The sequence below is a fragment of the Melanerpes formicivorus genome, unplaced genomic scaffold (genome assembly GCF_026170545.1).
Source record: "Melanerpes formicivorus ecotype bairdi unplaced genomic scaffold, bMelFor1.0.p_v2 SCAF_30, whole genome shotgun sequence".
NCBI lineage: Eukaryota > Metazoa > Chordata > Aves > Piciformes > Picidae > Melanerpes > Melanerpes formicivorus.
Window position 1 is genome coordinate 9,815,455 of NW_027142382.1, and position 21,511 is coordinate 9,836,965.

At 40.4% G+C, this 21,511-nt stretch overlaps 2 protein-coding genes across 8 annotated transcripts in view; one reads left to right on the forward strand and one right to left on the reverse strand.

Moving 5' to 3' along the window:
* ARL13B (ADP ribosylation factor like GTPase 13B) overlaps positions 1–21,511 on the reverse strand; it is a 54,362-nt gene that overhangs the window by 20,511 nt on the left and 12,340 nt on the right. For all 7 annotated transcript variants that reach the window (XM_068155276.1, XM_068155275.1, XM_068155279.1 and 4 more), the window contains exon 5: positions 463–568. In XM_068155276.1, coding sequence (XP_068011377.1) covers positions 463–568 — 106 coding nt within the window. The remainder of the gene's footprint in view (positions 1–462; positions 569–21,511) is intronic.
* STX19 (syntaxin 19) lies at positions 4,435–13,437 on the forward strand. The gene is made up of 2 exons (XM_068155283.1): positions 4,435–4,654; positions 12,446–13,437. Exon 2 carries the CDS (start codon positions 12,530–12,532, stop codon positions 13,406–13,408), a length of 879 nt encoding a protein of 292 aa, XP_068011384.1. The 5' UTR covers positions 4,435–4,654; positions 12,446–12,529; the 3' UTR covers positions 13,409–13,437.

Genomic DNA, 21,511 nt, shown 5'->3' on the forward strand with positions numbered 1-21,511 from the left:
ATAAACATCTTCTTCCTGGTTTGGTGGTCTGTAGTAGACACCCACAACAGTTTCACCCCTATTTGTGTGCCGCTTAATTCTTACCCATAAACTTTCAGCATCTGCTTCCTCACTCCCTGGGTAGAGCAAAGTATATTCCAGTTGCTCTCGCACATGAAGAGCAACTCCAACCACCTTGCCTTGTTGATTCATCTCTCCTATAAAGTACGTAGCCATCCATGACAATGTTCCAGTCATGTGAGCTATCACTGTAATTGCCAAGGATTATTGCCCTGTGACCAAACACAGATCACAGACTTACAAGGTAAAGAGTGGAAGTGCTTGTAGAACAGGTATGTTACTCTATCTTTGTTGGGATTGCAGGGATTTAGTTTCAGTTTTACACCATGCAGCACAATCTCCTACCTTTACTGCAAGCTTTACAAATAAACTGGAAAATGAAGCATCTCAAGATGTACTTACAATTTGACATAGACACTTGTGTTCATTGACAAGCTTTTCCAGAGATAAGGACTCAATTACATCTGCTTCTGACAGAGCTCCTTCTCTGTCCTGCTTATTTGCCAGCCTAAAGAATAGATCAAAAGAAACATAAGAGATTCACAAAAGTAGGAAACAGAAAGAGAAAATGCCTGTTTCGGCTTTCCCTGTTTATTGTTCTTCCTACTTAATATATTAACTCCTTAGTCCATGCACTATTGTCAGCAGATACTACCATTAAATAATTACTGAGGTGCTTAGTTAATGATATAATAATTATCAATAAACAAAGCAATTACATTTTCAAGTTAAGAAAATGGATGTAAAATCCATACTGTTCTACATCTAAAGCTACAAATGACAACTGAGTGTATGGATCAAAGTTCAGAACTTTGGAGCTTCTCAAACCATGCCCATTTCCCCACATAATACTGCTTCATGATCATCTAAAGTCTGCCTGCCATCCAGAATCTCTCTGAGGCCAAACAGTTAGACATGTAATGCTTTGAAACTGCTCTGCATAAGCAAAACTTAAAGACTGAAGGGGAATGTGCACAAAGCTTGCTGTATAAAATACATTTTATTACCAAATAGAGGGATGAAAAAAACCACCCAAAGTATATGAAACACATAGCTTACAAAATGAGAATACTGTAAGATGAAGTGCCATCATTATCTTATTTTTAGAGACTCCAGACTTAAGTTTTTGGGGGACTGTTTTTCTTGATCAGATTCATCTTCCATATGCTCTGTAAGTACAATGCTTTTTAAAAGGCACAAGACAGATCTGGTTTCTGGTTCTAACCACAGAAACAAAGTCGCTTCCTCTCTGAAAACTCCTCTATATATGAAATGAAAGTGGAAAAGCTGCTGATCAAGAGCTAGAAAAGGTACTTCACAAACTACATGTATGAAAAAGTGAGGGTAACGGTCAAAACTGGTATGGCATCACTTCTCACGGAAAAGCAAAATAATTTCCCTCATGGGGATTTATCTCAGCTATCCAAGTAATAACTTCCATGAAACTCACAGGACTTAACTATCCTCAAAACTTCAATTTCTTGATTAAAATAGATTTAAACTGGTCAGCATCCAAGAAGGTAGGATGGATTAGCAAGGTAAGTTTACCTAAGTATTTAGGAATATGTTAGCCAAGCAGCTGCAATCCCTAAGAACAAACTTCGAAAAGGAAACCTGCAGTCTGGTTGGTCAGTGATTTTCTGAGTTCACTTGTAAGCAAATTTTAGTAAGAAATGGAGAAAAGTTAGATAGAAATCCCAACTAAGTATTTTAAATAAACAAAAATGACAAAAAGCACATGTGAAATCATTCATGTTTCCTGAGGGTCTTCAGAGTTTTACAAGGAAAAAGGAAAGTTGTTCTCATCTTCCATAAAAACTTGTGGCAATAGGAATAGTTCTTTCCACTCCCATTACCTTCTTTTAATTAAAAAGTTGTATGGTAAAATCCCAGGAACTATGAAAAGATAATAAATAATATTCCTGTCCAAAGTTGCTATTTTTAAGCACAAAACCTGCTGCTGTTTCCTTTGAAGCATTGTGGACCATTTTGGATTGCAAACATACAATACGATCTTAGTTTGTACTTTCTGCAACAGTAATAATCCAAGCTAAGTGCACAAGCTGCAAGGAGGGGTAGTGCACAGCATTACAAAATCTTCAAATTGTGCTTGCCTCTAATAAAATAATGTTGGCATGAAATTCCCCTAAAATAATGTTGGTTTGAAATTCAGCAATCCTTCCATTACATGAGAACTCACTGAGAGGAGAGATTCAACTTTCTGGATAAAGCCACAAATATTTGGCTTCCAGGAATGCAATGGCAAGTGGTTTTGAAACCAGAGATCATAGCCTTTCTTCTGACATCTGAAGTTATCATCACTAACTCAAATGGCTTTAAAGAAATGTAAGGCCAAAGCTTGTATTTAGGATTTATCATACTACTTGCTGGGAAGAAACAATGGAAAGACTTCAATCCCTTGGTTAACAGAACTTGTCAGCACTTCAGTTTAATTTAAGACCTTCCTATTTTCCAGTATCACAGTATGAGAGCCTCAGTTCTTAATTATTTCACTCCCATGAGAGCTATTAGCTTCAAACATCCTTTCTCAGTCTTCTCCAGGCTAAACAGGTCTGAGTCTCTCAGGCTTTCCTGCTAAGAGAGATGCTCCAGTTCTCTAACCAAGCTGCAAAGTCTCTCTCCAGTAGGACCCTATTTCTCTTGAACTGGGGGGCCCAGAATGGGACACAATACTCCAGATGTGGCCTCACTAGGGCAGAGTAGAGGGGCAGAAGCATCTCCTTGACCTGCTGGCCACACGCTTTGTATTGTACCCCAGGATACCATTGGCCTTCTTGACCACAAGGGCACATTGATGGTTCATGGTCAACCACCAGGACTCCCAGGTCCTCCACTGCAGAGCTGCTTTCCAGCAAGTCAACCCCTAACCTGTACAGACGTGTGAAGTTATTCCTCCCCAGGTGGAGGACTTGACACACTTGTTGAATTTCATGAGGTTCACCTCTGCCCAGCTCTCCAGCCTGTCCAGCTTTCACTGAAAGGCAGTACAGCCTTCTGCTATGTCAGATGCTCTTCCTAGTTTTGTATCATCAGCAGACTTGCTGAGGGTACAGTCTCCATTCATCCAGGTTACTGACAACTATGTTGAACAAGACTGGACACAGTACTGATCCCGGGGAACTCTGCTAGCTACAGGCCTCCAACTAGACTGCACCACTAATTACAACCCTTTGTGCTCTGTCATTCAGCCAGTTCTGAATCTACCTCACTGTCCACTCATCTAGCCCACACTTCCTAAGCTTACTTATGAGGATGTTATAGGAGACAGTGTCAGAAGTCTTGCTGAAGTCAAGGTAGACAACATCCACTGCTCTTCCCTCATCCACACAGCCAGTCATGTCATCATAGAAGGCTATCAGATTGATCAAGCATGACTTCCTGTTGGTGAATCCATGATGACCACTCCTGATAACCTTCCTTTCCTCCATATGCTTTGAGACAGCATCCAGAATGAGCTGTTCCATCACCTTTCCAGGGATGGAGGTGAGGTGGACTGGCCTGTAGTTTCCTGGGTCCTCTTTTGTGCTCTTTTTGAAAACTGGACTAACACTGGCCTTCCTCTAGTCCTCAGTCACCTCTCCTGTTCTCCATGACAATTGAAAGATGATGAAGAGTGCTTTAGCAATAACATCTGCCAGCTCTCTCAGCACTTTTGGATGCATTCCATAATGGCCCATGGATTTGCAGGTGTCCAGCTTGCCTAAATGATCTTTAGCCAAATATCTTTGACCAAGGAACAGTCTTCCTTCCTCCACAATTTCTCTATTACCTCCAGGATCTGCAATTCCTGAGCAGTAAAGAGAACTGAAAAGGCATTCAAGAAAGAAGAAGTTATAGAAAGTTATGGAAAGTAATTAAAAAATTGGAAACAATTATGTCCCACTTTGTTTTTTCCTTCACATAAATTACATAACTGCACCATCACTTATGTTATTGGATTGCAAATTCTACTAAGTGAATGTAACACTAGTGTCCTATAACTTGCAGTAGCTGCTGATTTGTAATCTCTACTACACTGAAAGATGTAAGATTTGTCCTCTTGGCCAATTAGTTTCCATTTTCTCCAATTTTAGATCCAACTTTAAAATATTTTAACTCTATTTTTCAAGTAAATACATTAATAGATCCATGAACTACCCTTACTTCATGCTTTACTGTAGAAGTGCTCCATAGGTAGGCAGTGCTCCACTTGCAGCTTAGAGGGCCCCTATCTAAGGAGCTGCTCCTAGACACTTCCTGCTACCACGCAGCTCCAGCAGTGATCCGCCTCTCACTAAGGCTGGGTTTCAAACAGGCAGAACGAGATTCCCCAAGTAGAAAGTAATCAATTTGCTTGTCTACTACAGGTGCAGAAGTCAGCTTCTCTCTCACACCACTGCTCCTGAAGATGAACCCTTGGACAACCACATAAGAACTAGAAGTGGAAGGCATGTGGAAAAAAACTTAATGGAATGCCACTCAACACACAGTACTTAGGCAAATATTCAAAACAATGTTTTTCAGATATACCAAAGCTCAGTCTCAGGAATTCTTCTGCAAGGGAAACAGAAAATCACCAGCACAGGATTAAAAGGTAAAGAGTTAATTTTTAATTAATGTTTTTGAAGTTGCCAATATCAGAAAGTCTGTGTGATGTGGTTTAGAGTGGAAATGTGCCTAAGTGTCAATACAAAAATGGATGTTTGCCTGGCAAGACCTGGATATTTCTTTGGGTGAATACAATCTCAGAGGTCTGCTGCTCACACACAGGAATGACAGGTTTTGCATAAAACTTCCTTCTTTAGTGAATACATCAGAGTTATCTTAAAGGACAGACTTTGATTTTCATTTTTCAATTCAGTTGAACTCACGTATAGAACTTCTTCATGTTTGAACCACTGTAGAATGTATCAAAGCATACCTGAAAGCACAGGAGAATGTCTGTCTATCACATTAAGTTTGCTGAGTAATAAGCTTTCAGATATATAAAATCATGCTCATTTCAATTTCACATAAAGTATATCTGGAACATTCTTAGTGTTAACAAATTGAATTTACACAAGAAATAAAGAAAAAGTAGGCACCAACTACTTTTATGTCAAGTTGGATGTTTTTTAAAAGCAGCTAGAGAGCTTTTGAACGTTAAGAGTCATGGGAAACAGTGTGGAAAGGGAGTGTATGTGTGCATTGGCACAGCTGACATCTAGAGTTCAATAACAATATTTCTCTTACGAGTCAGATGACATGCCAGAGAAAAACAAAGTCTGACTGCAAAGCCTATGCATTCCTTGACCTATTTCTAAAATACAAATTACTGAACAAAAAGGTAAAAGAAAGAAAATAAATACATCAGTATTAAAGTTTTCTTTATAATTCAACAGATTTGGTGAAAAAAAACCAAACCCACAACATGAAATGGACACATTTGTATCTTAGCTTCCATCAAAAATCCAGGAGGTGGATTCAGGGTTGGTTTGGGAAGAAGCAAACACGTACATGTGTTTGTTTTCTTGTTTTGCAGACTTGGAAGGTTTTTTAAACACTGTTATTTTCCCACTTAAAAATGTCTCCCACAGGTATGGGATTCTCATACAGCAACAGAGCACTGAAAATGAAATACTGTAGAGGGTATATACTCTGAAGAGTAATCTGTAAACCTGTCTCAGATGGTGCTTTTAGGATTAAGTTTTATCAGAGTCAGTTATCACAAACCCAAAACTTTGTGTCAAACCTGCATGATGGTAAATCAAAATGAACAACAATTATAATTTGTTTAATTTTTATCAAATAAACTTATCCTCACCTCAGGTCTGACTCGTACTCCTGTTTACCACACTCTGCTCTGCCACCAGTTTAATCACACCTATTGATCAAATAGACTACATCCAAAGAGGTATCTGAGCTAACGTCCAGATTACGCTCAGCATCCAGCTGTGTCACTCCAAATGCAATGACAGGAAATCATGCTGCCATGTATTTCTGTATTAGATTCTAAAACATTGTAAATATGAATTCTTTTCTCAGACTATTTCACCTTGATATATCAATGCCTAATCATTAAAGTTATTCAGCCAAAGCTGACTACAGCATATGCTTTTAAAAAGAGCTGCCTGAAAATCCTTACATTTATTACAGTTCCAAGGCTGTGATCTGTAGCCATAAGGTCTGAGAGAGACTAAATGTTAAGCAGCTGGGATGTTGCACAGTACAAATTTCAAGCCTGCAAGTCTACTGTCAGGAAGACAAAAATCTTGAAACTCATTTATGGCAATATAAAATCATTAACAAGTAGTTCAGACTATTTATCTTATTAAGTGGAAAGAATGTCAACTCTCCTCTATCCTGCTGTAGCCTCTTCTGTTGCTCTGAATTGATTTTCAAATGCTGCTATAAAATATATCAGTATCCAGGCCATAATTACGACTTTTTTAGTAGATAAGATTATGATTTTCTTTCTGGACTTCTGTTTCACCTAAGTGGCCATCCTATTTGCCACAGCTAATTAAGGGCAGGTGCTGCTTTCTAGCATTCTTGCTGGAAATAAAAAAAAATACCTACTCCTACTCCCACCTGCTCTGAAGTATCTTAGTAAATCTCTGCTTTCATAGGTAAAACACCACCACAAAAAAGTTAAAGAAATTCTTCAGTCCTGCTTCTAACCAGGGGATACTCTGTTCCTTCACCAATTACACAGAATAATCCAGAGAGTAACAGATTATGTAGAGTGAGATCATTGTTTTTTTCAGTCAGCCCTTGCAGGCGCTGTATGTGTCACCACTACTACAACTCGCATCAGTGCAAAAGCATCAACTCACCACCTTGCCTTACCCAAAGTATCAGTAGGAAACATGATGGTTCATATCCATCACAGGGAAACGGTGGCAGATGCTTTTCCTCAAGTCTTCCCCATCTGCAGCCACACGTTCATAACAATGGTTCCAAAACCCCAAGGAACAATCTCGGATTTGTCACTTTGCAGCTTGGAACCAAACTGCAAACCCCTTCCCCTTGTTTTTCTAACTGGAAGGTGAGATGTACTGACAGCATAGACATTTTGAAAGTAAAACAAGCTTGCCATACAGATGATTCACAAACTGATGTATTCTCCCACTCTACCAATGCTGAACACCTGGTATTATTCCCTGCTCTCAAGATTCTTTTCTATCGTGTGATACCACACAATTAACATAAGGCAGCTACATCTCCAACAGCATAACTATTACAGAGGTCTGGCCAAATGCCCAAGAACAGTTGAATTATTTTAAGTAACTGAAGTATTTTTCCCCTCTACATCCCCCTCCAGCAGCATAATTTTGTTACACTTTTCCAACAACTTTGGACTCAATCTGACCTATTTTATTTCATCTGAGTCTCATGCTTTAACTCAGTATCAGCATTTCTGCACCTCCGGTGATCTATTTCATGCTAATGAGAGAACCACCTGCTTTCAAATGCAGCACTTCTACGCTCTTGAATACTGGTCATCATTTTGGTTTCACTAGGTAGCATTATGCCAGCTATGGTGGGTAACATTGTCTCAAAGGTACAAGCAACCAGGTTATATTTCCTCAATGTTATGTAGTCCCCAATGCAGAAACATGCCACAGCTTGTTTCTGAGACAAACGCTGGCAAATGCAAATGACCTTTGCATGGTAGTATTTTTTAACATGAAGAACGAGATAGTCATTAGCACTTAAATCCCCTGTGCTGAACATGCTGCATGTTTAGATTTTGCACTCACTCATAAAGTTTAGTGACCTGCCATGTATAATGGCACCTTTTTTTAGGCTCATGATCAGGGCAAGCTCTCCACCTTTCATATTTTCCTATTGAATCACTACCATGCTTCCTGCAAACGGAAATTTGAACTTAGAACTAGTTTTAAATATATATTTTTTTTTCCCCAAGGACTTATCATCTTAACACAGAGATGCTTTAGAAGGTATTTTCATCCAACCACCTTGCTATGTGATAATCCTTGGCTTAAGCATGTTTGTTTACAAGGTATTTAAGTTGAAGAAAACTTTTTAAACAAAGGAGAAGAACAAACAGAACCGGTAGCAAGATTGCTACAGTTGCTGCAGTTTAGTTACTTAAATCTTTAGTTACTTAAATCTTCACATAACAGGGCAAAATTACAAAAACCATCAAACAAGTTCCTTCTCTTCTTGTGAGAACAACAGTGCACAGCCTTTGGAGCAAACCGAAATTTCAACTCAAGTGCCTAGTTTTCCCAAATAGACTACTCTAAGTATCTTAGACATAGACACTTAAACAGTGTGTACATCTCACCTTTTTTTGTAGTTAAGACACTTAGAACAGTAATCAAGTTCCATACCAGAGTATAACCCCAAATATAACTCAAAAAACCCCACAAAACACCAAACTTGGAACCTGAAATTCCTTTGGGTTATGTTGCCTGCAAGTGTCCTCTACCCAGTGTCCTCATAACTAAGGAACACAAAACCAAACTGACCCTTATTTTTGTCACACTCATTTAAAAGGAAACAAAAAAGTAGGTATTTAAGAGAGGTAAAGAAAGGAGTATGATGCAAAACATAGATTATAAATGTCACAAATCTATTAAACAGAGAATTATGACCTTGATTGTTGGCAAGACCACTTCTCCTGATGGACCACAGTATGTTAAAATGAACGTAAGGCAGCAGGCAAATTACATCAAAGATCAAATACAAGCAGCCTTTTCTATCAGGCATTTTAATAAAGGTGATGAATATTACAGAAATAGTTAACAGTCAAGGCATGGGAAGGAAATAAAAGAATTCAAAAAGAAGCTCCCTGTTTCCCAAGTCTGCTGATGAACTGGAAGAATATATGGCTGCCTTGCAATTAAACAAAAGGACCTTTATTTATGTCCTTGCTTAATTTTTTTTCTTCTCCTTACAAAATGGAAAAGAGAAAAGGTTTTATTTCCATCAAAATAATTCTCTCTGAATTTAGAACATACTTTATTGTCATGACAGACTAATGATAGTGGTCCCCTAGTCAGTATGCTGAGGTAATGGCCATTATAAAGACTTTCACAGCCACATATGTTATCAGTTTGGCTGGAGAGATTCATAACCCTGAGGGGCAATGCAGTAAAGTCATCAGAAGACAAAGACTTTTCAATACCCTTAAAACTTTATTTGGCAAGGATGTAAAAAGTGCATTTCTGAACCTGACAATTAAATGTAACTATATATAAAGATGCTGTACCAGAAGAACAAACTCTAACTTAATGAGCAGTGGATCTGTATGATAAAAGCACTCTAACAGGCATGGAGGAAAGCTTTTCTAGAAGACAAGATACGCCTGAATGACCAAACTGAAATACCAGATGTGCATTCCTACTTTTTCTCTCCAAATACATGTAATTAAAGCACATGAATTATCCTTGAACTCTGAGTACAATTTCAGTATTGGGCAACAATGGGCCTAATTCTTCCTCCCATCCCTGCTACCTCTTCCCCTAATCCATCCTGTAGCCCTGTTTGTTCTTTGGCTACGTTTTCTACCTTGCATTGCTTCCAAGCATAAAAAGAGATGGCACAGAGGCACATCAGCTTGACTGAGTTATTGCAGGTATACTATTAGAGTAACTCCATGTCTACAGATTACCTTCTGTTAAAGATCAGCTAGCAGCTTGTGATTCCAGATCCAAAAATATGGGTTTAGCATCAGTTATGGAACACTCAAGAAGTCAACCCAACATTTTCCAAGGTTGTTTGTTGTCACAAAGACATCCTTTTTCCATTTGAAACCAGCATGCATTTCAATTGCCAGTATAACCAATCACAATTATCGACAAGCACATTCAAGCGGTATGTTTTAACGGCAAGCCGCTAGGATATAAGATATGAAACTACAGTTCGGTTGCTCACATTCCACTCCTCAGTGAGACTGATGTTTAAACATGAAAAAAAATATCTGTTAACAGCGATCTTAAGTATTTTCTGCTTACTTCTCTGCAAGTTTGATATTTGAGAATATTTGTAGACTTGCTATTTGAAGATCAATGCATCCACTACATTGAAAAGTAGATGTCAATTGTTAATAGATACATAAATTAACGATGAAGCTCATTAGATTTCTTATGCTCCTGTGTTTTAAGTTATTTTTAGATCACAGAAGAGTAATCATATGAAAAAGTGGTAACTGCCCTTTGGAGAATTTGTACTGAGTTTTAAAGGTGTAACTGCATGACCACATGCACGTTTTACAGCTTTTGAGTAATTACTTACATTCTCTTAGATACAGAAAGTCCTGTCACCATTAAGTAAGCATTAATGGTGCCCTTAGAGATTGTTTTGATCACAGGCTTATCAAGCCATACTAAATTAACATGGGCCAACAAATATGTCAGGATACACTAAAAAGATTTTCAGGTCAGTTCTCTGAAGCCTTGTTTAGGACTCCTGGTTCCTTTCACACGCCCCAGACTGAGCTTCCCCGTGGCAGGCTTGGTGGTGCCAAGGTGCTCTGAAACATTCCTAAAGCATATTATCAAGATTTCTACTGTGGGGAGATAATACATCAAGTCAGGCAATGAAGAGGAATTACTGCAACAAAATTAACATGCTACATTTTCCTGACCCCAAAGTAATTACTTTTAAGTTTTTCCGCTGATCAGAAGTGTCAGCGCATTACTATAGCTACCAATGACTGCCAGGCTTCCTAGATTCTCTTGATGTGAGTAAGCAAACACGAAGTTCAGATATTAAGCCACTAAGTGGGGAAAAAAACAAAACAAAACAAAAGACCAACAGGAGCAGTAAGGAAAATCCACATTAGGGTAGAATGTCAACATTCTCTCACAACTGATCTCTGCAGCATTTCGAGTCTTGGTTTTCAGCTAATCCTCCTGCAGACAGCCAGATTTAAGTTCATGGAAGACACGTTCACACTGTTCAACTCCATGACTCACATTATATAAAAATCTCTTCAGGGAATTGAAATATGCATATGCACGGAGAGATACTAAGGTGTTCGATTGCAATGAAATCATTTGCACATTGATAAGTTACTGGACTGATCCTTTGCAGTCACTGCAAATGCATTCATTTAGACAATACAGAGAAGTGCTGCATTTGCTAGCATAATTATATAAATAATTAAATACTTACCAACTGGGTTTTAAGAAGAAATACATCTGTAAAACACATCTATAAAACTATTTCATCAGACTGCCATGAAATCACTGAAACTAGCCAAACAATACTATTGCACTGGCCAACGTGTATGCTTGAGTGGCCTTTTGAAAGACACACATTTGATGTAATCAGGAGACACCAAGTAAAAACCCCATCATTTGCTAGCTCTGAACATTTTATTCCTTCTATTCTTGATCATAATCCAAGGAAAACATTCATGTAGAGTTTGAGGAAAATCTTTTCTTCCTTATTATCAAAAATAGTTGAACTTAGGTATTTTCTAAAACATACACAGTAGAAACTTGCCCACACAAGAGCTCTGGCATAAAACAGAACTAAATTCACTTTCTATTAAATAAGAAAGAGGACTGAATTGTATCCCATTATGGTGTACCAAGCATACTTGCATAATCTTAGGAAGACAGCAAATGACAACGTAGGAATAGGTTACAATAATCAAAAAAGGGCCTAGAAAATGTTCTGCAACATTAGTGCTCTGAATCCTCCTCTATAAATGCTCAGACATCAGGGGAAAAAACAAAACAAACAAAAAAGGACAACAAAAACCCCAGTGTTGTCATGCTAAATTATTAGAATTCTGTGGGGGTTTTGGTTGGTTGGTTTTGTTGGGTTTTTTTTTTCTGTAGCAGTAACTGCCTCAGTTACTAGCAGTTTAACTTTCCAGGCAAGGGGAGGTAGGGAAAATGAAGAACGGTTTTTCAGTGTGGCTAAACTAATAGCCTAAATTAGCTTACTCATGACAGACCTCAATTTCTTTTAATAGTCTATCTCACAGCCTCAAAAGCATTGAATAAGGAATTAAAAGAATCTGAGTTACTCCTCTCTCCCTCCCCCAAATAAAAGTCCTCTCCACGTGCTACATTCCTCATTGTTCTAAGTTATGGACCCTACACCACAAATCTACTACAAAAATGGGCTTGGGCTACGAATCACTGCATACGCCAAAGAACACCAAAGTGAAGAAGCTGAGGGAAGACTGTCACCCACACACATCTGGAGAGAAATTAAAAATATAAATTATGATTGTCTTACAGAGAGCAGATTAAATAGTGGATTGCACTGACACCACCTATCTTGCACATTTGTTCAGAATACCTACCACTTCCTATTCATTGCTTTTGTGCAGAGAGAAATAGCTCTAATCTCCAAAACCACTTTTCATGTATACATATAACTGCTAACACTGATTGTTGTTACACTTTGATTACAGTGAAACAAGAAAAAAATACATTGGAGTTAAACCCTTGTGTTGCAAGAGGGGAAAAGTATCTCAAAAAACGTGAAGACAAAACCCATGAGAGATCGACTCCAAGAGCTTAAACTAAAAGCTAAGGAGCTACAGACAGATGGAGAAAATAACAGTGCTACCGTGCACGAAGAAGAGCAGGAGAAATTTGAACAGCAGGCCATTATTTATGAAAAAGAGCCCACAACTGAAAGGCACCTGCATGCAATCCAGAAGCTTCAGAATGAAATTAAGAATCTGGTGGAGGAAGTTGATAAATTCAGTCAACAACAAAAAAGCCTTGTGTCTTCAATGAGAAGATTCAGCGTTCTGAAAAAGGAATCTAACGTAGCAAGAGAAATAAAAGTTCAAGCAGAACACATACAGAACTGTTTGGATGAGTTGTCAAAAACAGTGAAAAAAGCTGAAAGTGAACATGGGCCATCATGTGCCACAGTAAGAATTCTAGCTTCCCAGCATGCTTTCTTATCCCTGAGTTATCTAAACGCTATGCTCTCGTACAATGATGCTATAACAGCTAAGCAAGAGAAATGTAGAATGTTCATCGCCCGACAGCTTGAAGTAGCTGGTAAAGAGGTATCTGAGGAAGAAGTCAATGACATGCTCCAACAAGGAAAATGGGAAATTTTCAATGAAAATCTACTCACTGAAGTAAAAATAACTAAAGCTCAGCTTTCAGAGATTGAACAGAGGCACAAAGAACTAGTCAATTTGGAGAACCAGATGAAAGACCTACATGATCTTTTTATCCAGATGTCAGTTCTGGCAGAAGAACAAGGGGAGATGATCAACAACATTGAAATCTGCATGAACAACACTCAAGAATATATTCAAGCTTCTAATGAAACATTTGGGCTTGCAGTCAAGTATCAAAAAAGAAATCCCTGCAAAGCAATATGCTGCTGGTGTTGTCCATGCTGCAAATGACAAAACAAATAAACTGTGTGAAACACTAATGCTTCCTATTTAGTACACTGATCTTGTAAAGGAGATCCTTCCCATTTCCTTTCACAAAGATCTCAGGAAAAACTGCACTGTTTTTTCCAAACAGAGCTAGAAGCACGTACATCCAAATTCTTTATTTCGTGGTTTTCACAGAAACACATGAAGTAGAGGAAAGGATAAAAGAACACAAGTGACACTTTTGTTCTTCTACTCAAAACTAAAACCATGTAGCAACAAACTACCTGTACTTTTGGGAAGCATTCAAAATGTTGTTAATTCAAAGAGGGAGTTGATAAGAAGAGTTCAGTAACCTTTCACAAGACAGTAATCAGCATTTCTCATTGCCTTGTGTGTTTTTTTGGCACTCATCTTCGCCTTGTTCAAATTCTAATTTATTTATTCCCCCCCAATTCTGAAATTCAACAGCAAAAAAAGAACCCATGTAAACCAGACATCATTAGCCAAAAAATAGAACAGTATGTCAGAAAATAGTTATCAGGAGTGTCTCAATACTACATCCACAAGAAAAGTTACTTACAAGCTTACTTAACACCATGAAATAATGCTCATGTTGTAGTGAGGCAGTGTGTGCCCTATTATGGAATGCAAAACAGGCATTGGCTTATTTATTTTAATGTTGCATTTCTTACAGACAGGTGCTGAGTTGTGATTTGCTGAACACATTACTGACCACTAAGAGCAGAAGACCATGTTACGAAACCTACAGGAACACCTGTTAGCAGCCCTCTAAGAAGCCAAGCATTAAGGAACTGACAGACATATTTACATTAGTCAAATACATAGAGATCCCTATCAGAAGAGGATAGAGGAATATGATACTTTATTACACAGTGACAAGACATATTCTTACTGTTCCATAACCTATTTAGATACGCAGTTGCCTCTGCAGGCTGACTTTTACTAATACAAAAACAAAGGAAAAAAAGGTAATTTGAAAATAGAACTCCATCCTCATAAAACATAATCTAGAACCAGAGAATTATTTAGCATGGAAGGAACTTTCCTTCATAGTCTTCTTGGAATATGAGGTCCTGAACACCTTCTTTGCCTCAATCTTTAACAGCAAGGCAGGAGTTCAGGAGGAGTGGCCTCCTGAGCTGGGCGATGGGGTCGGGGAGCAGTGTAGTGCCCCGGTAATCCATGAGGAATTAGTTTGGGACCTGCTGAGCCACTTGGATATTCACAAGTCCATGGGACCAGATGGGATCCATCCTAGGGTGCTGAGAGAGCTGGCAGATGAGCTGGCCAAGCCGCTCTTCATCATTTTCCTCCAGTTCTGGCTCACCAGTGAGGTCCCAGAAGACTGGAAACTGGCCAATGTGGTCCCCATCCACAAGAAGGGTCAGATGGAGGAACCTGGAAACTACAGGCCTGGCAGCCTGACCTCAGTGCCAGGGAAAGTGATGGAGCAGATTATCCTGGTGGAATAACTGCACACCTGAAGGACGGCCAAGGGCTCAGGTCCAGCCAGCATGGATTTAGGAAGGGCAGGTCCTGCCTCTCCAACCTGATCTCCTTCTATGATCAGGTGACCCGTCTGGTGGACGTGGGGAGGCCTGTGGATGTGGTCTGCCTGGACTTCAGCAAGGCCTTTGGCACCGTTCCCCACAGCAAACTGCTGGCTAAGCTGTCAGCCCATGGCTGGGACAGCAACACTCTGAGCTGGGTTAGGAACTGGCTGGAGGCTGAGCCCAGAGAGTGGTGGTGAATGGTGCCACAGCCAGCTGGCAGCCAGGCACCAGTGGTGTGCCCCAGGGATCAGTGCTGGGCCCCATCCTCTTCAACATCTTCATTGATGATCTGGATGAGGGGATTGAGTCAGTCATCAGCAAGTTTGCAGATGACACCAAGTTAGGAGCAGATGTTAGTCAGGGTAGAAGGGCAGAATCCAACGGGATGGCATTCAACAAGTCCAAGTGCCAGATGCTGCACTTTGGCCACAGCAACCCCATGCAGAGCTACAGGCTGGGGTCAGAGTGGCTGGAGAGCTGCCAGACAGAGAGGGACCTGGGGGTGCTGATTGACAGCTGCCTAAACATGAGCCAGCAGTGTGCCCAGGTGGCCAAGAGGGCCAATGGCATCCTGGCCTACATTAAGAATAGTGTGGCCAGCAGGAGCAGGGAGGTCATTGTGCCCTGTACTCTGCTTTGGTTAGGCTGCACCTTGAGTGCTGTGTCCAGTTCTGGGCCCCTCAGTTTAAGAAGGACATCGAGACACTTGAACGTGTCCAGAGAAGGGCAACAAGGCTGGGGAGAGGCCTTGAGCACAGCCCTGTGAGGAGAGGCTGAGGGAGCTGGGGTTGTTTAGCCTGGAGAAGAGGAGGCTCAGGGCTGACCTCATTGCCCTCTACAACTACCTGAAAGGTGGTTGTAGCCAGGAAGGGGTTGGTCTCTTCTCCCAGGCAACCAGCACCAGAACAAGGGGACACAGTCTCAAGCTGCGCCAGGGGACGTTTAGGCTGGAGGTGAGGAGAAATTTCTTCACCAAGCGAGTCATTCGTCATTGGGATGTGCTGCCCAGGGAGGTGGTGGAGTCACCATCCCTGGAGGCGTTCAAGAGAGGATTGGACGTGGCACTTGGTGCCATGGTCTAGTCATGGGGTCTGTGTTGATAGGTTGGACTCGATGATCCTCGAGGTCCTTTCCAACCTAAGTTATACTGTGATACTGTGAACTGTCTTAGCAAGGGGTTTGAAATAGATGATCTTCAAAGGTCCCTTCCAAATCCTACCACTCTTTGATTCTGTTTTTTACTTTCAGCAGAACAAAAGTACACAATAGATAGCCTTTTACTTCACTCTTGGGCCCTTAAAAAGAAAGGCATTACACTAGTTTTGCAAAAGATTACTTGAGACAGCATCAACAGATGAGAAAACCAAATTACAACAATCGCCTGTTTTACGCAGTGTCCCCCACACAGGAGTGTTCACACAAGCATCCTTACCTGTAAGAGAAATGCATTTGTGGACCAGCCCTTCCTCTTTGCACAACAGCTGTCTTTCTTCAATGCAGTCTCGCTAAACAAGAGCTGTATGTTAAATTCTGGGAAAAACTCGGCAAGTTTTACTAATATTCAGGAAGACAGATGCCTGTTCAGAGACAAGTAAATAACTGAAGCAGTTTTCAGCTGTGTATATTGGTTACAAAATGGCAAAACAGAAACATACATGACATGGAACGGGTCCAGAGAAGGGCCAGGAGGATGAGCAGAGGGCTGGAGCACCTCTCCTGTGAGGACAGACTGAAGGAGTTGGGGCTGTTCAGTCTGGAGAAGAGAAGGCTCCGAGGTGACCTCATTGTGGCCTTCCAGTATCTGAAGGGGGCCTACAAGAAGGCTGGGGAGGGACTGCTCAGGATCTCAGGTAGTGATAGGACTAGGGGGAATGGAATGAAGCTGGAGGTGGGGAGATTCAGGCTGGAGGGGAGGAGGAAGTTCTTCCCCATGAGAGTGGTGAAACCCTGGAATGGGTTGTCCAGGGAGGTGGTTGAGGCCCCGTCCCTGGAGGTGTTTAAGGCCAGGCTGGATGAGGCTCTGTCCAGCCTGATCTAGTGTGGGGTGTCCCTGCCCATGGCAGGGGGGTTGGAACTGGATGATCCTTGTGGTCCCTTCCAACCCTGACTGATACTATGGTACTATGCTGTAGAACAACTGAGAAGAGAGAGAAACAAAAACTTGTGGAAAGCTACTTCTCAATATAAGGTGTTATTAACTGAAAGTAAATAGTACAAACTACAACTTATACTGACATAATGAGAATTTGATATTGAGTATTCAAATGGACTAACAGCCCAAATTTTGCAGTAATCACAAAAATAACTCTAGTGTTTACTTTAGTTACTTAGCTATACAGAAGAACAGCTTGAAGTAGAGCTGCCTCTGTTCTAGTAAGAAAAGAGAACTATTAATAACTAGAATGCCTCATCACCAAAGTAATAGTTTGAAAGTAGTTTCTACTACAAACAAACAAACAAACACCCCACCAGCCTGCCCAGCAATGTGTGATGTAAAAACACCAGGCACAGCACACAGACTTGTATTTCCTCTTGCATGTGTTTCATGTCAAAGCAAAAAACACACAAAAAAAATCCCCAAACCAACCAACCAAAACCCAAACATAAAAACAACCCCAAACCAAACCAGTATTTGCTTATATCATATGAAGTCTAAATGCTTCTTTCCAACAAAAGGGAAAAAAAAATCCTAAGGACATTTTGATTTGCATACCTATATAATCCTTCAGGATGCCAACAGAAGAATCGACCCATGAACCTAAGGACTGCCAGACCTCTTGCTTTCTACAACTCAATTCCTCCATACATAACAGACTAATTAACTACTTAAGCATTTCAGTGTTATAAATAGATACTGAGTAATGCAAAGATAAAGAAAGTAGTAGCACAAAACAAAGAGGAAAAAACAGGTAAAAAATGCCAAATATAAACTTTAACTTCTTCAAGTATTTTCTCACTAACGGTCAGTATCATCAACACTGTATGAAAACCATCTTAAAATGACACTGCAATACTTCTGGGGATGGTAATAGATAAAAAGATGCCCCAGTATCAATTCAAACTGAAGCAAGTATCACACTGAACAATATCAGATCTCTTACATACCCACATTACTTGCAACACAGTGTTCTGTACCAATCTTGTAACTATACTGCACAATCCTCCCTGAATAGTTCTCATGCTCACTATCCATTCCTTCATCAGAGAGAATGAAAAGCAGGAGTTATCTTCCCTTTAACTTCACTTTCATCAGCAATGTGTCTTCTTACTCCTCCCAAAACACAGAGCTGACACATAGATGTGCACTGCAAGATTAGGGCACACTGCTATACAAGTGGGATAGAAAAGATGGCAAAAGCAGGACTGGGCCAGTGACTCCAACTCTGCTTTGCTCTATCACAAAGCTTCCATCTCAAACTGCTCTGCACTGTGAAATGAGACCTATCTACCCATGGTATTTCAAGGTGGCGTCTTGCTAGAATTTTTCACAGTATAAAGCTGCTGATGATTAGAAGAGATCTAAGAAGAAATACAGTGACATAAATTGACATTAATTTCCAGTGCTTTCCAGAGGAAAAAAAAAGTAGAGAAACATTCTGAGGAAATGGTCTGTTATTCAAAGAAAAAATAGGAAAGGTTTATTTACTGGGAAAAGCCATAATTAAAACAAAACAAACACCAAACCAACAACATCCCCCCTAGATTGGTAATTCTCCAGAACAAAATACATACAGTTTTCAAGAACCTATTATTGTACTGGAAAGTCTTTGCTGTGGCTATAATTTCCCATACCTAATTTGCACACCTCCCTATTGATTATGATTAAAACTCTCCTGCCCCTGTTCCATCTGTGCTTTAGCTATCCTACCCTGATCCTCGGCTGCTCAGACAACTTCTTTTTGCCCCTTTTGCCACCACTCCCTAAAGACTCTCTTTTTGTGCCCAAATAAGTCCAAGCAATGCTGTTATAAACAACATTATCTTCTTACAGGATGAAATACACAGTTATACAAATTGGGATATGCTATTTTTTTCCCAAAATAGAGATATTTAGATAAAGGTACTTCATGGTTCAGCATGTATTCTACCCATTACATCACATCGAAGTTGCTTATTTGAGGGGAAAATCTCTTCACCCTCCCAGTACATTTTTAGACCATTTCCTCAAGGACAGTTAGCTCCTGCAATAACCATACCACAGACCTCTATCAAAGTCAAGAAGAGAGATGTGAAAACTTAGAATCATAGAATCAATAAGGTTGGAAAAGACCTTAAAGACCATCAAGTCCAGCCTATCACCCAAGACCTCATGACAACTAAACCACGGCACCACATGCCACATCCAATCCCCTCTTGAAGGCCTCCAGGGATGGTGACTCCACCACCTCCCTGGGCAGCACATTCCAATGGCCAATTCTCTTTCTTGGAAGAACTTTCATCTCACCTCCAGCCTAAACTTCCCCTGGCACTGCTTGAGACTGTGTCCCCTTGTTCTGGTGCTGGTTGCCTGGGAGAAGAGACCAACCCCCACCTGGCTACAACCTCCTTTCAGATAGTTGAAGACAGCAATAAGGTCTCCCCTGAGCCTCCTCTTCTCCAGGCTAAGGAACCCCAGCTCCCTCAGCCTCTCCTCACAGGGCTGTGCTCCAAACCCCTCCCCAGCCTCGTTGCCCTTCTCTGGACACATTCAAGTGTCTCAATGTCCTTCTTAAACTGAGGGGCTCACAGCTGGACACAGGACTCAAGGTGTGGCCTAACCAGTGCAGTGTACAGGGGTAGAATGACTTCCCTGCTCCTGCTGGCTACACTATTCCTGATGCAGACCAGGATGCCATTGGCCTTCTTAGCCACCTGGGCACACTTCTGACTCATGTTCAGCTGCTGTCAACCAGTACCCCGAGGTCCCTCTCTGTTTGGGAGCTCTCCAGCCACTCTGACCCCAGCCTGTAGCTCTGCATGGGGTTGTTGTGGCCAAAGTGAAGCACCTGGCACTTAGATGTGTTATATCTCATGCTATTGCACTCTGCCCATCATTCCAGCCTGTCAAGGTCCGTCTGCAGAGCTCTCCCACCCTCTAACAGATCAACACCTGCTCCCAGCTTGGTGTCATCTGCAAATTTATGGATGATGGACTCAATCCCCTCATCCATATCATCAATAAAGATATTGAACAGGATGGGGCCCAACACTGATCCCTGGGGGACACCACTAGTGACTGGCTGTCAGCTGGATGTGGCACCATTGTTGTTTTAATTCATTCACTTCACCTGTTCTCAAAGGCAACAGACAGCAGCATACTTTGCTCTTTGCACCACAGCCAAAAAACCATGTGTTTACACAGCCAGAAAGGAAGGTAAGACGAGAGTAAGAAGGCTTCAGGAACTATTGAGAGAGGTTAGAGTATATAAAATGAGTATATTACAAAATATGTTTAATCACTAGGACAGAGTTACATAAATTGTATTTTATTTCTTGGAATTATTATTGAACAGTGACATTTTAAAAATCACTCACCAATAGCATTCTTCTTAATCCAAATCCTAATGCTCTGAGCACTAGGAACTCTACAAGTAAAACAGGATGAAAAGTTCTAGTGAGCATTACTTAACAGCAACTGCAATTTCTCTTTGAAGTTTTCTTTTATACATTTCAGTACAAAGGTAGATTAGGAATAGAACTCTGACAGATCAGGATTCTTATCCAGAAGCAAATTCCTGCCTCCACACCACTCTGGTATCACTCTTCTCCAAGTTGTATCAACTAATAAGGAAAATACTAGAGGCCAACTAGAAATATGATATTGATTACCTAGTAACTGTAATGTTCCTTTATAAATATACAAATCTGTCTGATGAGCAATGGTTTATTTCAAAGGTCTATCCTACCTACCAGTCACAAGGATTTTATTTTCCCCTGATCCAATTGATGTAATTTTTTTTACTATTATCTACCATGACTACACAGACAGAGAATACCCCAAAACTACTGCCTAAGACAAGGGGATGATAAGGACGCACAGTGATACACCTGATACTGCACACACAGCAACTTCTGCACCTGCCTTCGCAATTCAGAACAGACTTACATCCAGTCTTACAGCATAGTTATATGCTTCATTGTACTGCAAATAGCACAGGAGGGTAAATATTAGACGAATTCAGTGCTGCCTGCTGAAGTCTTGGTATATCAGTTCAATCTATGATTAAAAAGAAATATGAACATCCAGTAAAAATATTTCAAGTGTTTCATTCTGATCGAGTTACCAATACCATACCACTTTCACAATTCTTCAAAACATACTTTGAAGTTACAGCTCCCTCCATCTCATTCGTTTAGAGTTTAGGTTATTTTGTTAGTTTTTGGGATGGTATAATAATTCATAAAATAATTAACACATCATTAACAAGCACTTTGTATTTAAGCATACAAATGACACAGCAGAGTGATCTGTGCACCTACAGACAGCAGAGAATAAACAAATGACACCTGCTTTTATGCTTCTCCTTATTTCAAGTGCTGGAGGAAAACAGCTTCTGGAGTGTGGAAATCACGG

Bases quoted from the DNA above. Each gene is read 5' to 3' on its own strand.
- STX19 (XM_068155283.1), top strand. From the start codon at position 12,530: ATGAGAGATCGACTCCAAGAGCTTAAACTAAAAGCTAAGGAGCTACAG.